Source organism: Pantherophis guttatus, chromosome 3, assembly GCF_059756535.1.
Source record: "Pantherophis guttatus breed Tessera chromosome 3, ASM5975653v1, whole genome shotgun sequence".
Taxonomy (NCBI): Eukaryota; Metazoa; Chordata; class Lepidosauria; order Squamata; family Colubridae; genus Pantherophis; species Pantherophis guttatus.
The window spans coordinates 91832414-91857485 of record NC_142065.1 but is presented as its reverse complement, the minus strand read 5'-3'; the positions used below and the strand labels follow the sequence as shown (position 1 = coordinate 91857485).

General features: G+C 41.5%; 1 protein-coding gene across 2 annotated transcripts in view; it reads left to right on the top strand.

Moving 5' to 3' along the window:
• Positions 1-25072, top strand: part of NR5A2 (nuclear receptor subfamily 5 group A member 2) — a 118734-nt gene continuing 93662 nt past the window's right edge. The window contains exons 1-3 of one of the 2 annotated variants that reach the window (XM_034437438.3): positions 1-216; positions 20796-20914; positions 22664-22805. In XM_034437438.3, coding sequence (XP_034293329.1) covers positions 153-216; positions 20796-20914; positions 22664-22805 — 325 coding nt within the window. In that variant the 5' untranslated portion in view covers positions 1-152. Of the gene's footprint in view, positions 217-13664; positions 14331-20795; positions 20915-22663; positions 22806-25072 lie in introns of those variants that run through there. The other variant, XM_034437440.3, reaches the window with a different exon arrangement.

Here is a 25072-nt window from a genome sequence, read left to right as displayed (position 1 = left end):
GTGTGCGCACCGTTGATGGACTGCTTCCTGACTTTCACTGAAGGTTACTGTAGCCGCTGTCCCAAGGCCAGAGAAGTTTACAAGCCTCACCTTTCGCTGTGTTCAATGCTGTATACCTGCAACCCAAGGGCACTATATATTTGCGCTTAATTATGTCTTCTAGTTCGGATACCAGCAACACTCAGGAACCTATAAAACATGGGCTTCTTCCAGGTGGTAAGTCAGACTTTTTCCAACTCTTTTGATAAACTGTTTCAGACAGAATTGAATCCAAGCCTTCCTGGGCATTCCATAATGGAGAATAATCATTGTAGAATCTCTTCATAGTTAATAAATTGATTCTTCAAAAGTATTCAGTTGCAATAAATATATTGAAAAGGACGCCGCCATTATACTGATGATTAAATTAGCCTGTTTTTCTTCAAATGCAACAGATTTATCAAAAACAACTTGAAGGTCCCGTTATTTCAGCAAAGCAGCTGAACATATGCTGAAATCTCTTGTCATTTAGAAAATAGATACACATGTTTTAATCCGAAGTTCAGAGATTTTTACTGAAATAAAGTAGAAAGGAAAGCATGTATGCACTAGGTATGCCACATTTATATGTAAAGTTCTAAGCCTATAGCAAAATAGTTTCATGACAGTTGAAAGTCAAGCAGACCTTTGAAAAACTGCATTATACAAAATCTAAGTCTGAATGATTTTATCTTTAAAATACAGCATTGTAAAATAACATTTTAAACAAATCAAATACTAAATCGAAATGAGAAACCACTCCCAAAAGACTGTACACTATTTTAGTTTGTGATATTGTCATATGTTATTTTTTATCTTTCATGTAAAATTTTCAGCCCATATTTGTTTCTTGCTAAACGTTCTATTAGGATTCATTTATCGGTTTAATCAAGAGGAAAGTTCTGGATACTTTCAATTCAAGTTGGATATTTGAAAGGAACATGGATTAATATTTTCTAGATTCATTTCACTGAAGTGAAATATTACTTTTATGTAGTGACAGCTTATCATATCATGGTCTTTGGCTGGAAGTGTGTGTGTTGTGTGTTATGTTGTGTGTTATGTTGTATGTGTATTTGATTGCAATGCTTTTAGGTTTGTGGTCCAAACATTTGCCTTGTGTCACTTTCCTATATATGTAAATACAGATGAGCTGCAATGTAACAAAATTAAGGGCAATAGATTTATCCTCAGATATTTATTCCACTCAAAGAATGTAAGATACTGAACATGCTTTCTGTAACACATAAAGAATTGCATTCATTGTCAGCAAATGCAAGGTATTTCATTCTTATTGATTTGTATACCAGTACAGGATTAATCTTAGATTTACACAGTTGGATTTACTTCTGAGTAAACAAGCATAATACTGCTCTGATGGGGAGACTGTTTAAAACGTAGTTTTTCTTTTTGCGATGAAAATCAAGGCACATAATTGTTCAATATAACATTGTTCAATATACATATACACATAAACACACACATACATATACACATAGATTATATATATACATATATACATATAAACATACATACATATGCAGCAAACCAAACAAATGGGATCTTTCTCTTTTATTTCAATGAAAAACAAATATTTAGGATTTATTTTGGACATGGATATTTATAAAAGTATTATTACACCCCTTATCAGGCCCAATCTTCCAAGTTTTAAAACTGAAGTTCCAATCTCCCTAAGCTTGTTTTAAAAGTCTTTTTTTAATCACATCTTTTTACCATTCGCATTTTTATTCACCAGTCTTTTGTACCAACCTCTAACAGACTTGCAAGTGATTGTCCTAACAGTACCATATACTTATCGGGGGGCACCTTATGTTTAATTTCTACAAAGGATCCACCATCAGTGTTGCATCAGCTGGAGAGTTATTCTAATGAAATGCACTGTAGTTGAATTTACATATATAGATTTGACTAATGATCTATTACAAATAACGGCTATTTGTAAATTATGTCAGCGTACCTTATTTACAAATTTGACACTACTCTGGGAAGTTCTGACGTGCTCCCTAGCCACGTTTTTGATGGTAGCTGAAATGCACAATACTCTTGACCAACTTGATACAAATTGGATACCTTTCAGGTTTGATCTATGGAGATTCTCAGTCATCCAGGTCATAGTTGTCCCAAAGGTGCATTTTTCAAGAGGCTACTGGACTTTCTGGTTTGTTTGTTTGTTTGTTTGAAGACGTTTTGCTTCTTATCCAAGAAGCTTCTTCAGCTTTGAAAAACCAGAAAGTCCAGTTGCCGCTTGAAAAAAGTACCTTTGGGACTTTCAGGTTTGGCTTTTAATCTTATGGAATCTTAGCAAAAGTCATGCCAGGGAATTCTGGGACTCAGACATCCATAGGCCCCACAGGCTGGGAGGTTGCTCTTAATTGTCAGTTTATTTAGCTACCTGTTTTTTGAATACAGATCAGATTGTCAGTGGGATGTAGGTGAGGTTGTGGATGTGTGTATTGTACTACAGTAATAATGTAGCCATGGAGATATTTCACCTCCATCCAAATATCTTCATTGGAATCTGAAAAAGTTCTCCAAATGTTGTTGATAAATTGTTATTTTAAATGAGTCAGGATGGGACAATTGAATAGAAGCATAGATTAATTTTAGTTGATTTATTAGGATATATCACATTTAGCTTTCATCACCATTGTGCCCACTTTCTGGGTTGTTATTCACCAATTAATGGGAGATTAAGTGTAAACTTTGGACCAAACCAAGATTTGACATTTCATTCTAGATTTAGAAAATAGTTCAGCAATTTGTTTGGGGGCAGAGTGAGGCAAGTGAAGAAAATACAGCTTGAAATATTTTCTCATTACCCTTGAAGTGATAAATTTAGTTAAATTAAATTCTATATTAAATCAACTGATATAAAAGTTTGATTTTCTTTTATCGCAATAAAAGAAATAGAAGAAAATATGGAGTAAATAGAATGATTTTGATTTTAATTGTCTTAATATACATTATCATAATTATATAGCAATAGAACTTAGACTTATATTCTGCTTCACTGTGCTTTACAGCACTGTCTAGGTGGTTTATAGAGTCAGCATATTGCCCCCAACAATATGTGTCCAAATTTCACTGACCTCGGAAAGATGGCTGGGTCAACCTTGAGCCCTGTCAGGATTGAATGCAAGGCTGTGGGCAGAGTTTGACTGCAATACTGCATTCTCAACCACTGTGCACCAGGACTCCTAATATTTATATATCGCTACAATGTCATTTTTAATTAGATTTAGACCTTCGTAGAAAGTGATGTTGGAATTAACTAGTGGAGTTTTTGCACTTTCAAATATAATTGCTTTTGCCATTACTTAACATATATCTAATTCCCATGATATGCAAGATGTGGCAAAAATTCATAATCAACCTACAAACTGCATTTGGTTGCTGTTGTTCAACGAATTTATTTTCAGTGTGAGGTACATGAAAATTATATGATTTTGTTTATGGGATAAGAATTTAGGAGTGCTTTTCAATTGGATCGAAGTCCATATAATTTAGAATTCCAGTTCTAATACTGAGCTCTAAAACAATAGAACAAGTTTCCCAACCTTTGACAACTTTAAGACACATGGACTTCCAACTCCTGGAATTATCCAGCAATATAACTCTAGTATGAATTTCTTAAAACATCATGTCTATTATTTCTTCTTTTATTTCCTCAACCCTTATAAAATCACACGCTCTCTGGTAAAGTATTTGTAATATTAAGGAATGCTGACTGTTTGGCTAAAAGGATAAAGCCGAGCACTGTCAAAGGAGGAGGAAAGAAAGTCAGCTAAGGTGGGGAGAGAAAACAAACAACGTCACTTTTCCTGTGAAATTCTACAGCTTGTAAAAAGTTTATGGCCATCCAGTCAATAGAAATGGCCGCCTAAAGCATTTCCCTGTTGCCGGGAGACTTTCCAAATAGGTCCACTTAAGCACCACCATCGAGAGGTAGTGCTTGAGCAAGGATTTGACTTCATTTATGTGTTTGCTTTAAACTGCATATATTGCATTTCTCCCAGAAATGATTTAAAGTATGGCTGTATATGTAGACAGGTGCAACATTTTTTTTTTAATCCTAAAGACTGCATGCCACTGATATAGGCAGGTTCTAGGCTAGCTGTGTAAACAAAGGTTGGTGATTAGCAATAAATACAATCCAGTCATATAAATAAAGAAAATTATTAATTATACTAATAAATGTCAGGTCTTGCTAAAGTTGTGGACATGTCAAAACTTGTCTAAATCAATGACAGGATTCGTGCTCCATGCTGAACTCTAATGTGGCTTGCATGCAGTATTAAAATCATAAACTTTCCTACCAAGATAAAGGCTGTATTAATCCCAAATTAGTGGATGTTGTCGTTCAAATAAGTATGATGTAAAAGAGGTGCAAAAGATGTTTCCCAAACTTCTTGTTCATAGTTATTGCCCATGTATACTGCTTCATTGCAGCAATTTGAGAATAGATAGGTTAAAATTCCTTACAATCCCAGTCTCATCCAGGCATATTGTATCTGGGTTGTAAAAATTCATATAACCAACAGAGAGCAGGAAAGAGATAGAGGAAACTGATCTTTATTGCCATCTCATCTTATGAAAAGCCCAATCCTATGTATAAAGGTGCTTTTTCAATGAGACTTCCTTGCAGATAAAAATGCACAGGTTTGTTGGGCATTTACACGTGAAGTGTTTGGCTGCTTCCAAATCAACTTCACACAGGTTACCCTTTCTTTATATTATCCCTTTTCAGAAGTCAAGCTAATTTACTTTTAGAAAGCACAATGAAAGCATAAACTCTTATGGATGCTAGAGCAGTGGGAACTCAAGAGTTTGGAGATGGTTAGTTTGCCATTGAAGAAAGGTTTCTTTTCTCCCCAGGTCCTAATTCTAGCAGGTCTTTTTAAGGGGGCTACTCTCCTAATTGCTGGCATCTCCCACCAGTGACCCAAAGAGACCTGATTGACAAGATTCCTTCTTTTGAGGAAAGCCTTCCCTTCCCATCACATTATACAATTCCACCTCGATCCCCACAATGGATGAATGGCTGCAAAAATTGATGGAGTTGGCAGAGATGGCTAAATTGACTGTTTTGATGAAAGAAAAAATATAAATATTTTTATTTCTACTTGGAAACCACTTCTGGACTTTGTGCTTGAGATGGAAAAAAATATAACTTTGATTTTGGGTTTTACCTATTAGATTTGTTGTTATAGAAATGGCTAGTTTATACTATTATGTAAAAGTAAAAAGTCGGGGTTTGATGTTAATGCCTTATTCTACTGCACCAAAGGGAGTGGGAAGTCAATGCCTTTTTTTTTTCTTTTTCCCCTTTTCCTTCCCTCACTTTTCCCTTCCCTATTTTCCCTACTATTTACTTTTGTATTTTCTTTGTATGCTATATTATAAACTAATAAAAACTGTTTAAAAGACATTATACAACTCGAGTGATTTTCACAGCTTGTTTAATCACAAGTCGTTTTCATATTGCTTTTAAGAATTACACTGGAAATAACTTTAGCTGCAGGGAGAGAGAACTTTAAAATACCGTAGTTGCAAAGCGAGCTCTAACTCGCACTCCTAAAATGTTTAACTGCTTTTAAACTCCAGGTTTTAAGCGCCCTGACTCTTCCCAAACGCGTGTACCACCGTTTGCACCTCAGCCGGACAGCCATGGGGGCTCAGTCTCATTTCTGAGGAGATACATCCTCATTTTAGGACCGTTTACAGAGTTTGCCCCGCGCGTGCACATTTGGGGGGTGGGGGTGGGGCTGTTGGAAGCAGAGAACAGAATACAGGCTCGGATGCAATTTAAACGCCAGTTGCAAAGGGCCAAACGGTTTTTGCATTTGTACCGGATAAGCATTTGCACTGGGCAACCGGGCAGGTGCGGTGCAGGATTTTAGGCATGGCGGGAAACTTTAGTTAATAGAACGAAGTATCGGCGGGAGCGATTGCATTTGTGTCTCTCCTCCGCTTTGTTTTGCTTTCTTAAGGCCAAGGCGTTTTTTAACGCGCCTTGGAAGTTTCGCTTCGTGCCGGCGTTTACGTGGCCGCTCGGAGTGGGTCAGTTCTGAGTGGATTTTTTTTTTTTTTAATTTTCTTTTTGAGAGAGGCGGACTTTTACAGACATTCCTACAGTAAGGAAAAGGGGAGGGGTGGAAAGGAGGGGAAAAAAAACTTCCACAGTCGGAGGCGGGGCTTGAGGAGCCGAAGTTACTCGGAGCTCCTCGTTTTTCCTGGGTTGCCGTGCGCTTCTCCGAGTTCGAGCCGAGCGCCGGCTTATATGGAAGGAGCGCCGGGGGAATTTTTGGACTGAGCCACGGAGTGTAGCTTCCCCGCACGCGCCTGGCGGGAATAAAAAGCGATCTTTTCAACTCCACTCCCCCGTTCCCGCCGCCCTCTTCCCTCCCCACCCCCCTCGCGTGTTTTGTGTGCTGAGGTGATCTTTGAGTCTTTTTCGGGGAAAGTTACCGAACGCAGATAAACTTGGCAAGCAGGTTGTTTGCTGTGTGCCCAAATGCCCAATGGGGGGAAAAAAACGCCTTGTGGTGACTCAGGAATGAATGGGGTGGGGGGATGCCTGGTAATTCAGGACAGAAGGAAGGAAGGAAGACATTTTAATTGTACTGGGAAAGGTGAATAAGGCTGCAGTCCTGAGTATTTTACCCCCATATATGATTATTCAATTCTGTAGTGGAACATTGAAGTAAATAATAGATATGCATTTTTGCTTATTTAAAGAGAATAGATAGATGGCTTAGCCTTATCAACTGTTTAACAGCCACTGCTGCACTTCTTTCTGTTTTAAATGTTGTGCTTATAATGTGCCTCCTTTTTTTTTTTTTTTTTACAAAAACCCTGGGAAGACAAGTCACCAGGATCCAGCCTGACAGCAGAGGCTTGAGAGATAAGTGACATATTCAAGACTGGTTAGTAAATCCAGAACTGGAAAATGCTAGGATGCCATCACAGATCTAAGTATGCTTGTTTGGAATTCCAGTGAAACTCACCAAACTTTCTTTCTGAGAACTGTTTACTATTTTTGATTAAATAAAATGTCTCCCTTCCACTTTGCAGTAATGCTCTACTCAGAAGGCAAAATGCTGTCACCTGCAGTTTCTCATGCCCATTTTTGTGTGATGTAATAGAGAAACTAGGGGAAATGTTTGCTTATTTCACATCTGAGCATTATCAAAGCTGATCAGTTGATGAAACAAACTCATGGGTGGAAGCCAAACGTGGCACTATTCAAAGTTGACCATTGAATTCAGTGGAACTTGATCTAAGTGAATTTATAGACAATTAAGCCAAATGAGGATTATAAACTACTTGGGAGCAGAGAATAAAATGTAGACATTACCTGGATGGAGTATATCAAGATCATTGAAGTATTCAGTCTTTTAATAGGCTACTTTCCATAGAATTATCTAGTTTTCATCATCCTGCCCATCTTCTCTGTGTTTACTCAGAAGTAAGGCACACACTGTGCAAATCCAGTCATGTTTCTTTTCATGGAAACACTATGTGCTCAGGAGCAGTGGTTTAGCCAGGAAATTGCCCTCCCTGGACTTAATGATTTTACAACACTTCTTCTCTGAGCATATAGTACATATCAAACTCGCTTCAGTCACCTCAGGCAGAAAGAAAACAAAACAAAAACATGATTTGGCAGTTCTTCCCTGATGCTGAACCCATGTACTTGGGAATTGCCTGACATTCAATGTAAGCCTAATTTAATTTAAAGATTAAAACAATAAATTGAGTATTTGTCAGCCTAAATAGGCCAATGTGGGAGGAGGCATCTTGCTACCCCCCTCTCCACAGTGTTTCTAAAATAAGAGAAATAAAACAATGATATACTGAGTAGAGTCCTGATGTGCCACACCAACCTGGTGTTAATGCTGGCAGTGCCCCTTCTTGCTGAAATTTGGGGTGTGGAGAAGAAAGGTTTGTTTGGGGCCATCTTAGGCTCTGATCTACTAAAATCTAGTAATGGCAGTGCTTGAGCATGGACATCAGTTCCATAATTCTTATTGAATGTAGTGGGACATTGCTGATTAATTATATAGGAGGGGGATTTGCTGAGCTACAAAGGCTGGTGGCCAGTTGGTGATTGAATCACAATTTCTACAATAGCTGGACAGCAAACTCTAACAAAACATTTGGAGGCATAAGGATGCTCCTGCAACAGCCCAAATCAGATGAATGGGGTAGAGAGTGAGCCTGAAACTGGATCACTCCACATATGGTTGGGCAACTGTTTTCTAATGCAGATGGCATGATCAGGTTTAAGTGTTTCAGGACTTTGGAAAATAACAAGATTTGGAAACTCTTAGGAGGTGGAAGTGTTTTATAAGTTAAATGCTTCCACTGAAAGGCACACCAAAGCAAGAAGACTCAGTTTACAAGTAGAATGCATTTTATTCACTTCAAGAAGGATCTTTACTTTTAAATTGGGTTTTTCTGCCTAGAAAAGAAAGGAAAATAGATCTCTACTTTCCCCTCCTGGTAAAAAGCTTTCCAATATTCATTTTTTAATCTGCCATACAACATTTTTTGATCAGTCAGGAGTCAACCAACCAAGAAAAAGATGCACCATAACAGGAAGAAAAGTTTGGAGAAATGAGTGAGGAAAGAAACGCCTCTGCAAGAATAATAATCAAAATTGCTTGAGTTGTAGAAGTTGTGGAGTTGTGAAAAAGTTCTGGGTTTCAGTTAAGGCAGCTTTGAAAGACCTTTGTTCTGTAAAACATGGGTTTCCAACCTTGGCAACTTTAAGAAGCTGGCTGAGAAATTCTGGGAGTTGAAGTCCACAGGTCTTAAAGTTGCCAAGGTTGGAGACTCCTACTGTAAAACATCTTTGCACTAATGCAGCTGGATAAGCTGCTGCATAAAGTTTGTGGTCTCTCTTCCTTTGAGGCCTGAAAGTTGAATAGCTATCCCTCTCCTCCTCTTTCTCCTCCTCTTCCTCACTGCAAGTTAGTTAGCTATTGGATTAAGAAAGGTGCCCCAGATAAGTACTTTGAAAATATTAGCAATGATATTGGAGTTCAGTTATCATAATCTCTTGCCATTGGACATGCCAGGTTTATGGATTAGGAGTTCACAATATTTGGAGGGGTCACACCTTATCCATTCTTGCCTCTTCTGTTCAAGCTAAAGAAACTCTGCCTATTTCTTAAATACAATGCCTTAAGCATGGGGTGTGTGTGAACAGATAGTCCGAGTTGCAGCTCACTGCAAACGTGGAGAAAAGTTGAAAAAATGATTTTAGTCATGAGTGAAACCCATATGCTGTGGACCTTAATTCAAAGCTCTTTAGAGTGGCAGCCATCCAAAAAGAGGCCAAAGCTACTCAGCCACCCTTATTTTTTTTTCTAAAATCTTAATCTGTGCAGAAGATGCCATTGTTAACTGTGTTAAACGTAGCTCATCAATGCAAATCCCTCTGTGCCTACTGATGCAAATTTGCAGGTGAGCACGCATGGGGCTGTTCGCTGAGAAACTCAGTGCTCTTCTTTCTTGGCACTGGGCACAAAGGTTTTAGGAAATTATTAGCATTTCCTTGGGAAGGTAAGAGACAGGTAGTAACTGTGGGCGTGAAATCCGCACCAGAGGTTTAGAAGATTAAAGTCTCCACCAACCTGTGTCCTTGTCTGTGACTTTCTGGTTGTTTAGAGCTATGCTGCTGGCTAGAATCCTGCAGATTTTGCCTGCTTACAGAAAGTCTTTGAGACCTCTGTTCTAGAGCCTCTCTTCAGGAGCAGAGAAACATCTCCTATTGGATGGCTTAGAAAGAAGGTTGACTGTCAAATATATTCACAGAGGGGTGGTTAGAAGAGTGTCACTGCCCCTTTCTGAAGGGAGAGGAGGTAACAGGCCCACTGCCTTTTCTCCAAGCAGATCTAGGATTTAGCATCTTAGAACCTCTGCGCACAAGTTCTGATGATTCCTTGTAATATTTAGAAGCTGACCAATTGCCATAGTTCAAGCCTGATGGACTGTTTTCCATGTTCCTCTCTTGGTAGTACTAGAGCATGTGGTGATCACCAGCCATAGTTTCAAAGGTGAGGATTTAAAACTTTTGGATTCAGGTCAGGTGTTTCTCTATGCAAAGTTTGATAACATCTTGTTGGTGTAGCATGCAAGTGTATTTTCCAGTTGGTGTATCCACAGCCCACTGTGGCACTTTTTCTGCGGTGACCCATTTTTTAAAGATTATTTGAAGCAAGGTGGGGTAGGATGTTATTAACTGGTCCATGCTTGTTAGCACTGAAATGGCTAAAGAAAAAACTGTCTTTAAGGAAGAAAGGCCATTTAACACAAATACACAGGAAGTACACAGGAAGATGCTGAATAGTATTAATCTATATGTACTTACTCTATCACAATAGCCAGTTGGCCTAGTAGTTAAAGTGCTGATCTAGAAAGCAGGAAACAATGAGTTCAAGTCCTGCCTTAGGCATGAAAGTCAGGTGGGTGACTTTCGGCCAGTCAGTCTCTCAGCCCAGCCAACCTCACAGGGTTGTTGTTGTGGAGAAATAGGAGGAGGAAGGAGTATTATAAAAGAACCGTGGTGGCACAGTGGTTAGAATGCCAGTGGTTAGTATTGCAGTCTAACTCTGCCAACTGCCAGCAGTTTGATCCTGACCATCTCAGGGAGGACTCAGCCTTCCATCCTTCTGAGGTCAGTAAAAGGAAGACTATATTGTTGAGGGCAATATGCTGACTCTGTAAACTGCTTAGAGAGGGCTGTAAAGCAATATGAAGTGGTATATAAGTGCTATTGCTATTATGTATGCTGCCTTCAGTTATTTATAAAGTAATAAAGGCAGAATAAAAATCTAATAAATAAATGCATAAACAAATAAATAATGCACAATGCCAGATATAACCACAAGACATAGGGGGTTAGATTTACACAACATGCTGGACCAAGACAAAATGCAACTGGCTAACTTGTCATTCAGTCCAGTCTTTAACTTAGCATGTTGTGTGAACCAAGCCATCACTCAAACCATTAAAGGTTTGGGGCATAGCATAACATATAATGGGGAGGTATTTGAATTTGAATTTGAATCTGAGTGTATAATAATGGACTTGAGAGCAGGCCTCCCCAGAGGAAGACGCTTCTCTGTCCTTTGGCAGCATCACTAAGAGTCTAAGAGATCCACTGATCACAGTAGGAAAACAAGGAAAGAAGGAAGGGGGAGTCTTTGAAGAAAAGACTGAGCAGGGTTTTTGCTAATTGGCGGTCTTTAATTTGCCCTTAATTTGCCAACCTTAATTTGCTGCATGAGCTACCCGGAGGTCTGTTGCATGGTTGGTTCCTCTCCCTTCTAGGAAAGCAACAAGACGAAAGAAAAAGAGAAAGATCCTTTATGGAAAGCAGTCTCTTCCCACTGAGTAAAGAATCAAAGATCAGGACCTTAAGTGAATTTCTTTGTAGAAGCCAAGGAAGTTGTTCTGACGAGTATGAAAAATTCATACTTAGAGGAACTATTGGAAAGTTGCAGAGACATAAAACAATGACAATGTTTTAAACAGTCACAATATTCTGTATAAACATCCCCCCATCCCCACCCCCGGAGGCTCTTTTCAAAGAAGATGAGGATGGAGCTTAGAAGCCATGAAGTTTAGGCATAGTCAGCTACTTTTCTGCCTCTCCTTCCTTCCTTTTTTTTTTTTTTTATCTTTCAGCTAAGAAAGAGCTCTGGAGAAGAACCCCAAAGTTTGCAAGCAGTTTTGAGTCCTATAATTTGTTTGTTTGTTTTGCCCAATGTCCCTTCATTGCATCAGCACCTACAAAATTAGCTATGACCCTTATAACAGCCAGTAGAATATAGGTTCTTGCACAGGAACAGGAATTGAATACATACAAATAAAGAGGACATTAGGACAGGGACAATAGGCATGCCTCTATAGTTCTTTATAGTTCTTTATAGTTATTCTATAGTTATTAATCCACAAAACCTGCTCTCTATAGTTTTTTATAGTTCTCTATAGTTATTCTATAGTTATTAATCCACAAAACCTGCCAGATCAGGTTTTCTGGATTTTATCAGTATATGAGAATATCAGCACCTGCTTGGCTGATATTTAGAAATACCATGATAAGAAGACTGCTTTTTTTGAAGGGGTATTTCTGTTCAGCAGAATTGATTTTATTTGCATACTCTTGTGGTCTGTTGGTAAAGATTCATTCAAAATTCTCCAGCACAGTTCAGTTTTGTAGAGTGTGGTGTGTTATTGTTTCAGATCTGAATAGTGAGGGAAGTCAGTGAGGGAAATAGTGAAATAGTGAGGGAACTTTTAAGTGTTGGTGGGGGGAGAGAAAATAAGAATAACAACCAAACGTTGGAAGCTGCTCGGAGCCTCCAAATGTTGGGTCACAAATGAGAATGAATGTTTTCCTCACCCAAAGAAAATGCGCATACTAACTAGGAGTGCGGAATATAAAAGCTAAACGGTGATTCTTTGGTGATCAGAGAGATTTCAGGAGAACCTAGCAGAGTTTTGCTTTGGCTGGAGAAGAGTTGGTGCTCTTCTCCTATTGCTTTTGTGTTGTTGCAGCTTATGGGGCAAGGAAGCGCTAACATCTTTAAGTCTCACTGATTTCATTAGAAGCTTCACACGGTTTGCCCATTTGGAAGCTATCGAAAGTAAAAACGCGTTTCACTCGGGCTATGTTGAAATAATTCTAGAGGAGGATGCCCTGGGACCGAACTCCTACGTTTTTTTAAAAACACTGAGTCCTGGAAACATTAAGAGGTGGATAAGGAGAATGTGGGAACAAAAATCTTTGGGCGCGTTAAGATCAGTTTTGCAGCATACAGGAACGTAGCGAGAATGTAAAAGTTGCGCGTCAGTGTTAGAACCCAAAAGAGAGTGTGTGTAAGTGTGTGTGTGAGAGAGGCGGGTTTTGAGAAAGAGGAGGGAGGAAAGGGGAGAGAGAGATAGAGAGTTAACTTTTGCACCGAGTGCAATCATGCGCCCATTTTCAATCTATAAATGGGCACTGGTCTCCATGCCTGTAGTTGGGGGTTCGAAGACGATTCTCTGCCTCAAAGTCCATTACTCTCGGAGCAATGGATAACCGCCTCTCTCTCTCTCCTCCCACCACACCCCCTCCCCCCGCGTCTCTTGGAGGTGGTCGAAGTAGACGGCAGTAGGCTTCTTCCGAACGAAACCGAGTCTCTAAATTCGCGTTCGGGAACGCCTTCCCAGCAAACGCGGATCCAGGGCCAGAGGTCCAGCAGCCTTTCCCTCCTTACTCGGAACTTACTCCTTCCGTTGGTTAGGATTGATAGGACCTACTCCTGGATGCGGGCGTGTGTGTGAAATCAATGAAACAGTCACCCCTGATCCTTGTTTGCCGGGGGAAGGACCTGTTCACGTTCCGGACGGACTTTTACCCCTACACAGAGCTAGCAGAGTAAGAGGAGCGGAAATGCTGCGGAAGGGAGGGGGGAGGGGAATGGACCTTAGGAAAGAAAAAAAAAAAGAAACTCCGTAGTCGGCGGGACCGGGCAGAATACCGGCGTGCGCGCGTTTCTCCCCATTCCCTGGGAAGCGGAGACGGTTCGTCCGCCAGGTTTAACAACCTTGTCTGATTGGGCGCCTTTCTCATTGGCTGCACGGGCAGTGTCAGCGCTCCCCTTCCTCTCCCTCCCCACCCCCCCTCCCCACCCCTGGACATACAAACGCTCACGTTCACACGCTCGGCCCGGACTCAACCCAACCCAACCCCCCCCGCCTCCTCTTGCCTGGGCTGGGAAGTGCCCCCTTCCTTTTTTGTCCAAAGCGGAGCCCATCCGCCAAGCAGAACTGACTGACTCCGGAGTAGGGAAGCTTGGAAGTTCGCGATGCCCCTGCTGCGCTCGGGACAGGGAGAGGTGGCCGGGCTGGGCAGGTCGCGCCTCTCCCCGCTCGCTTCCGCCCGCTCCTCCCAACCTCTTTAAGGCGATCCGAGGGAAAGCTTGAGGGGGGTCGAGAGAGCGCTCCTTTCCCGTTTGGGATCGGAGCGCTCCGAGACGCCACTCCGAGGTTTGCCGAGCGATCAGCTGCGAGGGCAAGAGAGGCAACGGCCGAGCGGACTCTCGCTCACTTCCAGCTTCCCCGGCTCGCCGCTCCAATCAGCTTCCAGGTGCTGCTCAGCCTCCGGACTGACCGAGCCGGCGCGCCGCCTAGCCCTGCCCGCGGCCGCCTTGACATGCTGCCCAAAGTGGAGACGGAAGCCCTGGGATTGGTCCGATCGAATGGGGAACGGGGGCACATGCCGGAAAACATGCAAGGTAAGGGGAGAGAGGACCGCCGGGCGCCCGGACAGACGGACGGCTGGGCGGCGAGGGAGCTTGGATGTGCCTATAAGTCAAAAGGCGGGATAGGACAAGCCAAGCCCAGCCCAGCCGCCTCTTTCTCCTGCATGCCGGGTTAGGGCTCGCTAGCTCGCAGCAAGCGGCTCCTGGGACCGGCGGTTTTGAGCGCGTCGCTACAGACAGCCCTGCTTTCAGGCGCTTCGGGTTGCGACCCACGGCTCGGGGAAAGCCCTCGCTCCCCACGTGGGACTCGCTTCGCTCTCGGCTGCCTTGATCGCAGCGTCTTATTGGCCGGGGGGGGCGGATGGGGGGAGGCTGCTGTCAAAACCTCCCGCTACTCACCCCCGAGCTCCCCTTTTAAGTACTGCAAAGTAAAGGAAAGTAAAAAAAAAATGCCCCCCGAAAAGTCAGGCTGAGGGACTTTCAAGTCTGACGCGCCGATGGTGCAGCGGCCGCCGGAGGCGCACTTGGAAAGAAGTTCCTCCCTGGAAAACGCCAGGGGATTTCTCTCCTGGGAGGTAGGGCGGGGGAGGAAGGGAACCGGAGCTGGCGGCCCAGAGAAAAGGGCTCGGGAGCCGGCTTTCTTGTAAGGAAGGCTGAGAGCGGTTGGCCTCTCTTGGCGGGGGCGACAAGAAACAAACGCGCGGGATCCGGGCGAGGCTGGACTCCGGGGTCGGCGTCCTTCAAGGAGCTATAAAAATCAATGAACTGGCACACTGCAGACTAATTCGTGGGACTGGTTTTCCTAGTTACGGAGGGGTTTAAATCGTTTCGGGGGAGGGGGGGGAGATTCGGCTTTCAACACAAAATTAGAAGGGTCGGCCATCCCAACAGAGTTGCTCCCGAACCGTTCGCTTTAGTATGATTGATAGGAAGAAAGGGGGGAGGGGGGTGGAAGGAAGGAAGAAAGATGGGGGGTGGGAGGCAGACGAAGAAACGTCTAAACATTTATGGAGAAATTCTCCTGCCCTCCGAGGGCAGGGGTGTTTTTTTGTTTTTGTTTTTTAATGGGAGTTTGACTGATTAAACTAGGAAACAGAAAGCAAGAAGGTGGGTGTGCGCGTACACGTTTTCCGAGACGGTGCCTGAATGCTGCTAACTAACCGCGTCCCCTGAAGCATCAGAAGGTAGAGATTGTAGCTTTAGCAAACCCCGGCTTAAGGGCCAGGCGAAGTTCTTTAGCGGACCTTACAAGGATCAGACGAGGCGAAGATTCCGAAGGAGGAAATCACAAAAAGAATCCTAAACTTGTGAAGGGTAGAAAAAGAGACGTCAAGTTCGGGAGGGATCTAGTTGATCCCGCGCCGCCCTTCTCCGATCCCAGTGATCACTGGGGCGAGGGAAGCAAGCAGGGAATGGAAGGGCGGAAAAACATCGCACGGAATCTTTCTAAATTTCTTTCCTCCAGAGCAAAACTCCCCTAGCTAGCAGATGGCGGGGGACGGACCTGGAGTGCACCGCGCAGTGATGCAAGGCTCTTAACCCCTTTCCGTCTTCTCCCGTCCCCCATCCCCACCCCCGTGACTTGGGATTTGAGCCTATTGCTGTGCTGAAGCCACAGTTACTTTCCGCCGGGACCGCGGGAAGCTTAGCTCGCTGTCCCGGGGGTCCCTGAACGCGGGGAATATAAAACCTTGGGGGGGAGACTGGATTGGCTTCCACTTTTAATACCTGTGAGGAATCCTTAAGTACTAACGCCTTAAGAGACTTCGCTTCTTTCAGAAAGCGCGCAGGATTTGCAATAGTCTCTGGGAAACTTTACAAAAGACAGGACAGGAAAGAATTGCTAAGGTGCTTTTTGTTACAGCTGGGCCGGGGAGAAAGAAAGTAGGGATGTGGGGGAGGGGAGCTGCTTGAGCCTAATTGCTACGGGAAATCCAGCAGCGCCTCTGTTCACTTTGTGAGCCGGCAATCTCTTCCAGGCACACCGCCCCCTTCGTGCCCCTTAGCTTCCCTTCAATGAAAATTCAAAAGGCGAATTTGAGTTATATTTTAACATCTTCCCCAGTTCTTATCGAGGACGGCTGATCAATTAAAATGTAGGGGTCTTTGGCCAGGGGGAAGGGAGGGAAAAATCCCTTGACTGCCGATACTTAGGAAGGCTCTTGGGGCAAAAACCCCATGATGTTAACTCTGTATTCAGGATGGAAGCTTCGTTCCGTTGTTTTCAATCGGGTTTTCTCCTAACTTGAACCCGAAGTCATATCAGGCGTAGGCTCTTAATTGTATTTATTTAATTCGAAAGTGGGGGGGACAAAAACCCTGGAAGTTCCCAGTAGTGGCGTCGACAAAAGAATCGGCGTGTTTCTGAAGGCTGTGGGGCGACATTGCGCGTAGCTCCTCAAAACGTCGCTCCATCTGGAAGGGCTTGGCCAAGTAATTCGCGGAAGCCTCTGAATGGCATGGAAGCCATGCAAGTTTCAAATCGGATGGAGGCGGGGTGGGGGGGAAAGCTCCCATTATGCAAAGCGAAGACTGACTAGTGGGGATCGGAATAGGGCGGAAAACCGTGATCACCATTTATCAGCCAGGAGTAGTGAAATGGGATTAAAACCAACCAACCAGCCCTTCAAGTCTCAAAATAACTTGGTGCCACGGCTTTTGACTGGGGGAGGAGGAGGAGGGAAGAGAGATAATGTGATTTGCTGCTGAGGAAGATAACATAGTGGCTGTATTCTCTCTCCCACCCCTACCCCCACCCCCATTAAGCGCTAGAAGCTGAGGGAGAGATTTAGTGCGTGCGTTCGCAGAACGTGCCAAATTTGGTATTCGGTCTGGTTGGTTAAACTTTCTTGGGAAGGGGTCCATAAGTACCAGCCCTTTAGGTTTGCTTCTGCTTCAAGGGCCGAACCCAGAACGCGAGTTAATTTAGAAATAAGGTGAAGCGGGCGGGTGCCTTGTGTAAATGAAGTCGTGTGCTGGAATGCCCGTTCCTGAGCATCTCTATCACTTTAGGAAACGCAATTTTTTTTTTTTTTTTTTTTTTAATTTGATTTATATGCCGCCCTTCTCCGAAGACTCAGGGCGGCTTACAATGTGCTCAGCAATATTGTCCGATCCCAGAGTGTAGTAAGGAGATGTCAGCAGGAATTGCCAATGGTGCTTTGAATTCGGCATAAGAAGGACACGGATAGTTGGGTCAGCGTGGGTAGGAGAGTGATGGGGCGGGTCAGGTTTTTTTTTTTTTTTCCCTGCGAAAGTCTGACCGAAAATACAACAAGGCAATTATAAACCCTGGCCTGGGTCTCCAATAATTGCTTATGGCGTCTTCTAGAGGCATCCAGCCAGCCTGGTGCGGGTTCATTTCGACGAGGGCTGGAGAGGATGCCAGAAGAAGCTCTAAGAGATTCGCAGGTAAATGAGCTAAAACTGTAATACAGCCTCCTTTTACTTCACCGACGGCAAGCCTTACGGGAGGTCCTGCTCAGTTCTCCGGGGTCGTTGACAGTTGAAGTTCTGCCTTGACGGCTCTGCCGGGAAAACTCCAGTCGGCTTAAAAGCTTCTTCCTGGTTGAGATGCTGCCCATCAGCTCAGAATGGCCTTACATGATGGAGCAAACAGAATTGGAGGCGCCCATCCCGGACGGAGAGGCGAAACCCTTTGGCCTCTCGGTTCTTGACGGTTCCTTCGCCGCTTCTGCCCAGATCCGTCCGTCCATCCCTCGATTCAGCCCTTTATCCCGTTTCGGGAACTCCAGAAGGCGGCGCGGGGCTGTCCTCGGGGATTCGGGCGCACACAGCGGCAAACGGGGAGGGCAGGTGGGCAGTTTTTTAGATTTCGAAACGTGCTTTTCTTAAGGCGTTTTCCCCCCTTCGTGGCTTCCCCCACAACGAAGCGATTTGGAGATGCGGCTTTCGGATCTTTTTTTTTTTTTTTTTTTGGCTTCGGTCCTTTATCCTCTCGAGTTGAAGCCCCTCTGGGAACCGGCCTCTGAAAGAATCTCAATTTGCAGTCGAGATCCAAAACTACCTCAGTTCCAAGTTACAAATCGGGCAATATCTGTGTGCGAGAAAGAGTTTCTCCAACTCTTTTATCTGAATAGATCCGAAACCAAAACTGGGTCGTTGCTAACCCATCCAACCGCATCTTTACTGCTAACTACATTTGGGGTACCGAACAATTTGGGGTTGCGCCGCTGCTCCGTCTAAAAGAGAAAAATGAAAGACTTCGAAAGACTTCCGTCTATTAGTGGAAGGACCCACGGGGTCTTCCTAGTTCCTACCTAAAATTCCCACCCAAAAGTCCACTGCCAGTCAGCGCCTCCAATAGTAGGCAGATCAACGGTCAATGGTCTGCCTGCTGTGTGCCTTAAAAATCCGGGAAAGGGCTTTCGGAGGGCACGATTCTGTATATTTCCCACTTCTCCCGTTTTCTTCGCACCTTTGAAATTAGGTCTCAACGTTCCCATTTCTCAACGCTTCGGCGGAGGTGGGCGAGGGATCCGGGTTCAGGTTGCAGCTTCTTCCTTCCCTGGTCAAAAGTCTTCCTGGAAGTTCCCTCCCCTCCCCCACACACTGCCATCTCTCTCACTCTCTCTCCTCTTCCATTTTGTACCCCTCGGTTTGGGGACGCTTCGATAGACTTTCTCCTTTTCCTGCTTCTTCTCCGAAGCTCCCTTTCGACTGGTTCTGAGAAAGTTTGACCAACTATTGAAGCTTTTGACTTGAATGGAAGCTCCCACCCAATGGAGGAGTAGGGAAGACTTAGGTCATTTCTCTCTTCTCCCTTCCCTCCCACCCACCCACTACCCTCACCCCTTCCCCGTAGACATTCGCGATCATTCTTTCCTGGGATTCTGGTCACCTGGGGAAGGAAGAATCGCTTCCTCAATGGAGCAAATCGGTGGAAAACGAAGTGGAGTTGTAGACAGGGGAAGGAACGGTAGGTCAGCAGCTGGCGAAGTTTCTTCGGGGTGGGGTGAAGATCCTTCTCTGCCCCGTCTGGCCCCAGTTGCTTACCTTGGATACATCTGGCCTCCCTTGAATCTGGCTCGCTACTCCGACTCGGACCAAACATACCTTTTTCTACCAGAAGAAGGCTCGTCTACATTCCCGCAGGCGAGCGATCCCTTCTTCTCTTAAAGAGATCAGCCCACTTTTCCCCTTAGAATAGTCTGAGGCGGGGGGGGGGGGCGACGAGAAACGAAAGAGTGGGGAACTCAAACTAGCAGATTTTCTGGTTCTCCCCCGCCCCCCTTGAGTCGGTGGAACACCGATTCCCTCGGTCCCCCGACAGGAATCGGATTCTTTCATGAGGATCTCGCTCCTAAATCAGTTGGGTCTTTCCATTTCATTGAATTAATTCTTAGGAGTTTTCCTAATGCTTAGGAATTCTTCTTCCTCTGCTAAGAATTAATTCTTAGCAGAGTTAAGAATTAACTCTTAATTCTTAAGAGTTAAGAATTAATTCTTAGCAGAGTTTTCTCGCTGCTGTCTGAAGTAAAAGATCTGTGTTCCTAGGAAGGAAGGAAAGAAGGATGGATGGATGGATGGATGGATGGATGGAAGGAAGGAAGGAAGGAAGGAAGGAAGGAAGGAAGGAAGGAAGATTGCCGTAAAACTTTCTTCTTTGTTTTGTACAATTTACCAGCATTTGAAGAAGTTTGCAAGAGAAATCCAAAGGGTCTCTCTAAATCTTTGAACAGTTTATGTATTTTCTCTGGTGGGTTAAGACAGTAAGGAAAAAGAGTTAAGGCAGAAGAATGTTTTTTTCTAAAGACAAGTTTGATGGATATGTAAAAATTACAATTCCTTCTACAGTTTCCCCCTTCCCTTCATCTCGCTTCTAAAATACTGTTGTAAGCTGTCGATTTTTTCCCCACTCAGACTACTAGTTTTGTGAATTTGAAATGGGGGTTAGGTAAACATTTTTTTAAGGTGACTTGTTATAGCCGAACTTTCAAAGTACAGAGAAAAGTTACTTTTCCACTTAGTCATCTGATTTTTAATTTTTAAATGCAATTACAGTTTAAATATAGTACAAATAAATGGCGATCTTTATCCCAAGAACAATAAACTGAAGAAAAGTAAGACTGCAGCCTCAGGCATGTAAACTTCAGAGTAGGATGTCTTGAACTAGTCCTGCCTACTTCTGTGTAAGCACAAATAGGAGTGAACTAAGAATTTAATATTTTGGAAAACCAGTTTTGGGAATTAGTAAAATAAAATGCTTGCTGGGTGTTTAGAACTGTGGGTAGTTTTAACAGGTTTTATTCTGCTAAATTGAATTTGGAGAGAATATTTTTGGTTGCTAAAAAAAAAAATCTGCTGTTTCAAAATTGTGTTTTCCTGTTTTGAGGATTTAAAGGGAAATAAAAACCCATGGATGTCCTGGAATTGTTTCCCCAGTGAGGAAATAAATAATGCATCAAATGTTTTGTGTACATTCTCATAGAGTTTAATTCCTCCTACTACTTTTCTTCCTTTTTTCCCCCCTCCCAGTGTCTCAGTTTAAAATGGTGAATTACTCTTATGATGAAGATCTTGAAGAACTGTGTCCAGTCTGTGGAGATAAAGTCTCTGGGTATCACTATGGACTCCTTACCTGTGAAAGTTGCAAGGTTTTGTACAATTTATTTTCATGGGGAAAGTGGGGGAGGGAGCTGAAAATCAGATCAAGAAAAAAGGCTAGGCAATCATACTTCTATTATTTTTAATGGAAAAAAAGAATATTGAGAAGAAGGCAGAAGTTGTGTAAAGAGTAATAAGGGTCTATTTTTAAGCCAATGGAAAGAAAACCTTGCCCACGGTGTTCACTATAGAGTGGCTATATTTACTGCCTTTAAATATTTGGTTGTCGTGAAGTGATGTAGTTGTAGAGAGACTTTCATTCCTAGCTGTCCTCAATATTGATTTTAGTTGATTTATATACATTGAGTATTATTGTTGCTGCATCTTGTTCCTGATAAATTTCAGGGCTACAATATTGAAGGCAACTGTTTCAAGTTTTTCATCTTTCAGGATGCAAATGTAAATTTCTTTTGACATTCTTTTTATGCTTGCACATATTTATAAATGTGCATACATGCTCATACATACACAGCATTTTATGTCCATATTTATCTGCAAGGTGATTAAGTGGAAATCAATTAAATGGTTTTAAAATGCCATTCATCACTATGAATATTTTTTTTTTTTTTTTGCTCATGCATTTCATTTTATGCGTACCAGCTGGAGTCTCAAAATTATAGGCCAGTGCCATGTATCCAGCTAATAAAACCTTAGATTGCCTTGAACCGTGCCTGAGATCTGGACTAAATTGCAATTCTGTAAAATAATTCTGGATTAGTATAGAAACCGAGCAAATTGTTTACTTCATAGTACTAAAGCAACATCATTTTAGCACGGCTTTCTGGAGTAACACATATATAATTTTAGGACTCTATAGAAATATTTACATAGCCAGAACCTGTATCTGCTAAAGTTACTTGAGTCACATTTGGTTAAGGGAACTTTTGAGCAAGTCAGTATTCATGCTGAATCAAAAGTTAATCACACTACAATACCACCCCCATGTAATTATACTTATCATCCACTATTCCCAGACCATAAAGAGATATGAGAACCAGAATATTCCTTACTTAGTACATGATTTTAATCATCATGGCCACCGGAAGCAATTTATGCAGCTGTACTTAGTGTTGGGGGAAGGGGGAAGAAAAATAGTCTTGCAACTAACTTTTTTAAAATCCCAAAGAGTTTAATAGGCAGCTTAAAATTCAGTTTTAAATATCAGAGAATTAAGGTGATATCAGTAATGATGGATGATAAAGTGAAGAATAGTATACTAGCAGAGGCAGGAGAAACCAGAGTAACAAGCGGTAGATTGGGGAAACTTCCTTGCATTTGGGATTTAGAATTGAGTTAGGATTCATATTAGTGAAATCTTTAAAAATGAATAAAAATAGGCAAGGTTTTGTTTTGTTTTTTACACCATAGGGAAGATTTGTCTTAAAATTCGGCATTAGGTGATTTTGAAAGGCCACTTTAAAAAATTGGAATCATTTGAAAATAATTTTAATTCATTCAAGTTGCTACTGGTAGATGATGACTAGGGAAGCAATAAAGATGCATTGCTAGGATCTGATGTAAATCAACACCAGCGTAGACTATCCTCAGAAAAAGTGTGCCTGTGGCCTAGTGGGTTTCCTCCAAGGAAATGTGGGACCAAACCAGCCATTTCATAAATGCTGAATTAGCAAGATGACAGTAGAAGAGAGGAATTGGGTGAATGTTTTCATAATCTGAAGTCAATTCCTGGTTCAAGCCATTTGTGCCCAATTTGTAAATATGTACTATCTATTTTACAGGGCTTCTTTAAGCGAACAGTCCAGAACAACAAAAGGTACACATGTATAGAAAATCAAAGCTGCCAAATTGACAAAACTCAAAGAAAACGCTGCCCTTATTGTCGGTTTCAAAAATGTCTAAGTGTTGGGATGAAGTTGGAAGGTAAGGTCTGCAATTGTTGCTGCATAAGTATATATATATAAAAAATTACATATTAAATACAAGTCCTTCTGTGTGGATTATTTAAACTGTTGTCATTTGAGGTGTTATTTCAAAGAATGATTGCTTATGATGGACCAAAAACAATGGAAGCTTATGATTCACTACTACAACTTAATCTCAAAGAGTTTTGAAGGCTCCCTTGTCCCATTTGCTGCTTTTGGTACTTAGAGGCTCATTTCAGATGTAAGCATTAGAAAAATATGTATAATTGTACAATTATATTGTACAGTAAATTGTACAATATAATTTTCAAAGAGTGCACACTATCCAGAATTAATCACAAATACTTAGAACAAATGACACTGATTTCTTTAGGCAAACAAAATTCAATCAGGGCAGGCAAAATAATAAGTTGAGGGAAAAACTGATACTGTAGTGATTTCTAAAATGAAATCATTTCAGGTATATCTGAAAGTTATAAATACAGTACAATATAGAATATTGGACATGTTTTCCCTCTCGGAGACAATTGATCATTCTTGTTTATCAGTGGAATTGCTTGTATGCAGGGATTATGCAGCTGGGCTAATCATTGACTAAACAATGATTTAGCACTTCATAGAAAGAGATCTTGGTTTTCTTAAAACAACAACAACAAAACCCTCATTACTCATCCAATAGAAATAGTTTTCAGTTTTTATGAAATTATTCAGGTATATTATAATCCTCCGTAGGCCATTGATAATATATGAGCTACATCTTGTCACATTATTGTGTTCAGAGTAAATTACTGTAACAGAATCTGAAACAAGAAAACAAAAGTTAGCTCAAAAAATATATATTGTAACAATGAATCTTGCTGTCAAAAAGTTTTGAAACTTTTCTGATAAATATTTGCCTAATGTAGGCTAGTAGTATATTTGCTATTTTTAGTAGTATTTTTTTAACAATGAATATTGATGGAATTCACTTTTGTCTTTTTTTTTTTTTTTTTTTTTTTTTGGTAACTACAAATTCAACAGTCTACATGGTTCCACCTCTGTTAGGTTAAATCATTGCTAGTTTGAAAGTAATGCTGTATGACATTTTCATTGGTTTGTAAGAATTCAATGACGGGAAAGAAAAATTTCATGCCAAATATTTGTATTTATATATATATGACTCTAGTTATGGGGACTGGTTTATTCTTCATTTCTTCTCTTCATTGATATTTAATAGTCCAGTTAAAAACACAATATTGGGAACATCCCACTGATAACAATTTATCTTCCTTCTAACATTTAATACTGTGGTTTATTGGTTTTAATGTTCATATATTTTCAAAGATGTGGAACTATAATTTAATTATTAATAATTTCAATCTTTAGTCAACTAATGAATAACTTAAATTTTATTGGTAGGGATTTCATTATTTTTTTGAAGTTGCTTTGATTCTGAGATAATGCAAAATATTTTTTATCTGAAAAAGGAGGTAGTGATTAATATTTATTTATAAATTATAAACATTTATAATAATGTTTATTATTTATAAACATTCTCATGGTTTAATTGTATTTCAAAAAGTCACCAGCATTGGTTCAGTTCCTAAATTCTCATGCTAAAGACTGCAAATCAGCTAATTTTCTCATTAGAAGTTCACTATTTTCTTATGGACAGACGTAGAACTTGTGAACAGTTTAGCCCACAGGGATTGCGATCCACAAACTTCTCATTCCAGAATAATTTAATTATGCCAATTAAACCTAACTTTGGAGCTGTTCGGACTCCTTGAACTACAGCAATCTAGATTGGAATTAACAGATAATATCAGGGCGGAGTTAAGAGTCATTGCATCAAATGTATGTTTTGAAATCTGCAGTTCCCAGAATAACGATAATACAATAAATGGAGATTGGGTAGGAAGTAGGAAACAATTCTCAAGTGATTGTATACTTTGTACTCCTCTTTTGCAAATGCACTTTACAAGGTCAGTCTCACAAACACATCCAAGACAAGTTTGCTTCTTGTTTAGGAGCAAAAAATATTTAGAAGGTTTAGAAGGGGAGCAAGAACACAAGATGTAAGCACTTATATGCAAATTCTTTTCAAAAATGCTTTCACTGTCTATATCAGCATTACCTAGAAATGTTTTGCTACTTTGTACCTCTGTCTTATCCAGAGAAGCTATGATGTCTACTACTGGCTTAATAGTCTCTACATTAAAAAAAAAAATCAATAAGGAACACAAGAGTATGACAAAAGGGTGTAACAGATTATTTCACCAAAAA